At 40.6% G+C, this 6478-nt stretch overlaps 1 protein-coding gene across 1 annotated transcript; it reads right to left on the bottom strand.

Annotated features, from left to right (window-relative positions):
• Positions 1-707: 707 nt before the first annotated feature.
• Positions 708-6226, bottom strand: LOC309551409 (actin-binding Rho-activating protein-like). Its single transcript, XM_082251983.1, has 2 exons — positions 6193-6226; positions 708-1585 (listed from the first exon to the last, which is right to left on the bottom strand). The coding sequence occupies exon 2, from the start codon at positions 1544-1546 to the stop codon at positions 1088-1090; it is 459 nt and encodes a 152-aa protein (XP_082108109.1). The 5' UTR covers positions 1547-1585; positions 6193-6226; the 3' UTR covers positions 708-1087.
• Positions 6227-6478: the final 252 nt, after the last annotated feature.

The following is a 6478-nucleotide window of genomic DNA, read 5'->3' as shown; positions in this document are numbered from 1 at the left end:
CAAACGAGTTTACAACCTCTTTAAGAAAAATTATTTATTTGCAAATTTTTATAACAGAAACTAGGATTTTTTTTATTTTATTTTCAAAATTATTTGGTGTTTTTTCTTTTTTATATAGCAAAGAAATATAAAAAAAAAAACTGTGGTGATTAAATACCACTAAAAGAAAGCGCTACCTGTCTAAATAAAAATATTGTGACAGCACTGAAATGTGAAAATAGGCCTATGCAGGAAGGGGGTAAAACATTTTCTGTAATCCAAGACACACTTTGAAGATTCAGTTGGAGTAATATACCGTACTTCCACAACTCTTCGCCCTGTAACATCTAGCTTTACTTGCTTCTGTCAAATGCAGGATTGACTCAACTGGTGACTAAGAGAAAAATATTGGTACTGGCCTTTTTTTTTTTTTTTTAGAATCCGGTAACAAGGAGGGTGTGCCAGCATCAAAGAAGGCACAATCCAGGATAACAAGATCACAGACCAAAGAAATGGTTCAATACAACAATTACAAACTGAAGGCTGCCCTACTTGTATGCATCATCTTAAGCTTTAACAATGCTGTCCTTTCATTATCTATGCCAGATATTTTGCAGTGCAGTATACCCCTATTTCAAAACAGAAATGCTAGTTATGTGTTGACATTTTTTTGGCAAACTCAGAAATAGCCCCCCACTACCATATTGCAATAATACGGTTATTGGAAGTGGGGTGGGGGGTCATGGTAATACTTTTATTCAAAGAAACAACACCGTTTTGTAGCACGTTTACTATTTTTTCTAAAGTAGAACAATCTTGAATCTGCTGGAAGATATTAACTTCCAGATGTGTGTAAGCCTCAAGATCCTGTTGTGCAGTGCAAATGATGAGGTGTTAAGGAAAAGATCATGTAATAATGGTGTGTAAGAGCTACCAGGTCTTCAATCAGAAGCTTCCGGTGTCCAGAACCTCTTTCAGAAAGTTCTACCAGTTTGTACTTATTCAGGGTGCCAAAGCCATGTAAAAAAATGTTGGCACCAGAGGCTAATCTAAAACTATTGAATCCAATAAGTTGGGCAGTTAACATTAGTTGATAATAAAATGAGCATCACTCTAGCAAAGTGATAACCACCTGGTCATCCCGTCCTTGCCACAGCATCTCTCCCTCAAATTGCAGTAGCCCGTGCTTTCTGGCCCTCAGTAAAACACCCACAAGCTTGTTGGAGATAGTCACATAAGCTTCAAACAACCTCCCAAATGTGACCCTAGTTAGTCCATCGTCTCCTTTTACTCCGATCGTTCTCATGACAAGACACAGGTCCTCCACTTCTTTTCCTACATGTCTGTGAGCGTCCTTGCCCCTCTGCTCTGTTCGGGAACCAACTTTTGGCTTGCCGTAGTCCGGATGTTGTGTGTCTAAATGGGCAACTTCAGGCCGTATGTCATTGCTAAAAGGGTTTTGTTTCTGATAAACCTCATGTTCCTTTGCCCAGGTTTGCCACGTCTTCTTAAGATCACCAATAGAGTTGCATCCTTGCTCTTTGCTTTTCTGTTGTAAATGATCCATAACTTATTCCTGGTTGGTTCCATTCACTGGTTAGTCAAACTACGAAAGACAGACACATGCACTTTTAAATGAACAACCATTGTCAAAAAATAAACTTTACTTTTTATAGTGCCATAACTGATGCTGATTACCAGGGCTTTGATTTACCAGTTCTCTTGAATCTGGCCAAAAAAATTGTTCTTTAAGTGTATTTCAAGCTGGAAGTGACGTCAGTGGAAGTTTCGTCATGCTCATGTGACCAAAGCTCCTACATGTGGCGTGACTTCTGCTGACATCACTGCCGGGCGGTGACCCGCAACGGACTTCCACTAATGGAGCGAGTGGTGGCCATCAACCCCACACACACACAGTATGAGGGGCTGCCATCATCCACACACACACACACAATACCAAGAGACAGGTGCTAGGGCACAGCAGCGAGTGCCATTCTGTATACCTCAGTACTTCAATAAATTTACCATAACGGTTTTACGCTATGAGCCTCTTTCCCGGTAATCCTTCCTTTTGAGTACTATGGTCAAGTAAAGTGGACAAGTAATTGGTGAACCTCAAGCGGCACAGATCTACTAGGGGACTGCCCCACAAGTAGAGATAGTTGGTCAAACAAATATAGTAAGTGCAAATCCATATGGGACATGATAAATCACTGTGGAGTAGAGCACTTTGTTATATCCATAAGGAGCACCAGCACTTTATTATATCATGGGAGGTCCATAGAAGTGCTGTCACTTGAATTGAAGTTAAATTTTGAAAATTGGGACTCATTTATTCACAACAAATAGTTTTTATCTTATATTGCATAATGATAGCTTTGTGAAATGCGTGGTTTTTGAAGAGTTATACGTTGTTTAATCCTTACTTGGCACATGTAAGACTGCAGCATTCCCCCCTTTTTTGCACTAGCACATGTTTATTTAAATAGCACATCCAAGGTGCAGAGCAACTTTCTTATTTTTCTGTGATTGGACAAAGACAAAAATCAACAGTAGTATTTGCTCCCCTCTCTCTATAGTCATATTCTCATGTGCGCTGTAAGACCCATTGCAATTAAATCTTCTCTCTCCCCACCTATCTGCCTAACCTGTATAAAATGATCTCTGTACTTACCTTTTTGATTCACTACAGTCCAGTCATGTGATCCTGCAGCTCCAGCTCAGGGAGTGCTCAACAAGAACTGGGAATTCTCACCCATCACGTCACCCATTGGCTGTCATGACTCAACCGTTGTCTGCACTCCCTGCATTCATTCCCATGCAGCAGCTGCTCACTGACACAAGGAAGCCAGAGCTATAGGATCATGTGACTGGACCAGAGTGCATTGAAAATAGGTAAGTACCCACATCTTTATTTACACAGATTGGGGGGAGGTGGCATTTTTTTAGTACAGATAGTGCTAGGCTGTTCTTCCTTTTTAGGGCCCCATTCAAACTTGAGCATTTTGTAGCTTAAAGCTCCAGAATGCTCACAATCTAAAATCCTATGTTTTTTTATTTGTGCCTGAGCGTAGTGTCAAAAATGTACGTTAACTTCTTTTGCGCTTCACGTGTTTTTGGCCCCAATAGACTTCAATTGGAAACACATAAAGATGCAAAAATTGAACTTTTTCTCCTAGTAATTTGTTTCCCATTGGCTAAAAAAAAATAAAAAATGCTCAAGTTTCACACGTCTACAAAAACACTCAAGCAATTAAAAAAACCTGTAAACAACCAGGAGGTGCTTAAGTGTGAATGTAGCCCTATAACCGGTACTATTTTAAGTGGCATCTTACCCATAACAACTTGATAAAAATGTTCTTTCGGAAGAAACAAACATTCCACATTAATAATGATGGTACCAAAATTAGTGTGTGCTGTAAATTGCTTCCAGGATTGCTCCTGTTTTTGCTTGCTGGAGGCCATCTTGCTGAAGCCCAGAGCCCCGGAACAGCAGTAAATCATTAGGTGGAAGTAAACCCATCGATTTAATGGTTTCAAAAAACAGTTACATCCCTGGAATGTTGTGTTCTCAACCAAACTGTCAAATCATCAAATGGCTGGTGTCATAAGTAATCACATGTGCAGCATCGTGGCAGTTGCAGATCAAACAGAAGTAGCTTCCTACTCCCGTGGTTCTAGGGCTGTCCAGTGCTTACCGACGCCCGGGAGCAAATCCGCCTGTGGGGGGGGGGGGGAGACTGCAGTGAGACCAAGGCAATTTCATGCCTCACTCTCACATGCAAACAATGAAACCGGAGGTTATATCACTGGTGTGAAGGGATGGGCTGACATTGGGGTCTATTGCACCCCATAATGTCTCCAAAAGGAGTACCTGTCACCTGCCCAATGCTATCACATAGGGGTTTATTAGCCCCATGTGATAGCAATCACGTAAAAATAAATAAAAGAAAAACAAAATTATAATAAAATATATAAAAAAAAAAGCCAAAACCACGTTGCCCTGCACACCTGCGCAAATGCACGCCCAGGGTGCGTACGTGTATGCAAACTGCGGTCACACCACACATGTGACATATTGCCGTGAACATCAGAGTGAAAACAATAATTCTAGCACAAGAGCTCCTAGTTGACTCTAAATTGATGAGCTGTAACAGCTTTTAGGCCCCATTCACACCAGTGCGTTTTTTCATGCTTTTTACAGAAATGCAGGACAATTTATGGGACACGTTTACATCAATGCATTTTCGTGCCTCTGCGTTTTTGGAAAGGGTCAGGGATTTTTTTTAAATGTAAAACAGTGCTTTTTTTTGGTTCAATAGACTTCAATGGAGAAGCTGCAGAAAAGCATGTAGTGCGTTTTTACCGCAAATTTGCATTTTTAAATCTGCCTAACAACAAATTTTCCAAAAAAAGCATAAAAAAACGCAAATCGCTTTAAAATCGTTGTAAAAAAAAAACGTGGAAAAGCACTACAGAAACACTCAAAAGCAATATGCATAGAGGTGAATCGAGCCTTAAATCATCACCTATGGTGATTTTTGGGCACCATAGTTTTTGGCAATATCAAAGGCATAGGCACACGCAATTTTAAAATATATAATGTTAGGTATCTATTTACTCGATGCAACCTAATCTTTTATATTTTAACCAAAAAATGGGTATTCTATGGCATGGTTTTGGACTAAAATTATTTTTATTATATTTTTAATGGACAATTTGCGTTTAATAAACAGTTGTGCAAATATCACGTGAAACACAAATTTGCAACTGTCACCTTTTTTATTCTACAAGGCCTCTGCTTTCAGAAAATATTCTGTATAATGTTCTAGGGGTTTATTGAAACTTTATTTCCAAAAATTTGGATTTTTACATGTATGTGACAAAGAAAAAAAAATTCTCTGGAGCTGAACTGGTTAACCACTTGCCAACCAGCCACCGCGACATACAGCGGCAGGTCCCCGCGGATCACGGTACCAGTGGGGCGCCAGCGGGGAAGCTAATTCAAGGGGCTTATGGCCACGATTGCCACCGGGCACCCGCGATCGCTCACCGTGGAGACAGAGCGGCAGTCTGCTGTTGTAAACACAGCTGACCATTGTTCTCTCAGGAATCAATACAGAGCTCCTGTGTTCCTCCTATTTAGGAACACAGGTCTCTGTTTTCATTCCATAAGCCCATACCCCTCAGTTAGAAAACATCCCCTAGGGCAGGGATCCTCAAACTACGGCCCTCCAGCTGTTGCGGAACTACACGTCCTATGAGGCATTGTAAAACTCCAACATTCACAGACCTGACTAGGCATGATGGGAATTGTAGTTCTCGAACAACTGGAGGCCCATAGTTTGAAGATCTCTGCCCTAGGGTCACATTTAACCCTTTGATTGCCCCTGGGTTAACCCCTGCCCTGCCAGTGTCATTATTACAGTAACAGTGCATATTTATAGCACTGATTACTGTAGTAATGTCACTGGTCCCCCCAAAAGTGTCAAAAATGTCAGTTAGGTGTCCAATCTGTCCGCCGCAATGTCGAAGTCTCGCTAAAAATCGCTTATCGCCACCATTAGTAGTAAAAAAATAAATAAAAACGACAAATATTTCCCCAAGTTTGTAGACGCGATAACTTTTGTCCAAACCAATCAAAATACGCTTATTGGGATTTTTTTTTTACCAAAAATATGTAGCAGAATACAAATTGACCTAAAATGATGAGAAATCAGATTTTTACACTTTTTTGATTGGCAATGTTATATAGCAGAAAGTGAAAAATTTTTTATTTTTTTCAGAATTGACACTCTTTTTTTGTTTATAGCGCAAAAAATAAAAAAATCGCACAGGTGATCAAATACCACCAAAAGAAAGCTCTGTTTGTGGGGAAAAAAGGACATCAATTTTATTTGGATACAGCGTCGCAAGACCGTGCAATTGTCGGGGAAAGTAATGCAGTGCTGAATCGCAAAAAATGGCCCGGTCATTAAGGGGGGAAATCTTCCGGTCCAGAAGTGGTTAAATAGTCACAGGGTCAGACTGAAATCTCTTCTAGCACACGGTATTATGCGCCGTCAAGAGGACAGGAGTTAAATGCAGTGCTTTGCAGAAGAAAGACAAAGTGCCCCACAAATAACTAGCAGGTTGTGTACATTCCGCTTGGAATTAAATTCTGATATAAGAAGCTATGCAGAGCATTTATATAAGCAGAGAAGCTGAACATACCAGAGTAGTAACATGGTTGTAGCTGCAGCAGACTCCATGAACTTCCTGTTATCCCAGCTGTGCATTACAAAGCCGATCAGCTCACTGACAATACATTGTACAAGTCACATGCCTGCAGCATCCAATCACTTCTGCAGCTGCACAATCACAATCCTTCCTCCAGATTACACTGCTATATAGAGAAATGGAATTTGTATGGGAAAGGTCGCACTGATCTCCTCTCCGAGGAATGAGGCCTTTTATCATAATCCGCCTCTCTAAAGCCTCTAATAGGAGCGTGGAGGGT

This window comes from Pelophylax lessonae (assembly GCF_965119305.1).
Source record: "Pelophylax lessonae genome assembly, chromosome: 3".
Lineage (NCBI taxonomy): Eukaryota > Metazoa > Chordata > Amphibia > Anura > Ranidae > Pelophylax > Pelophylax lessonae.
This window is presented reverse-complemented; position numbering and strand designations above follow the sequence as displayed.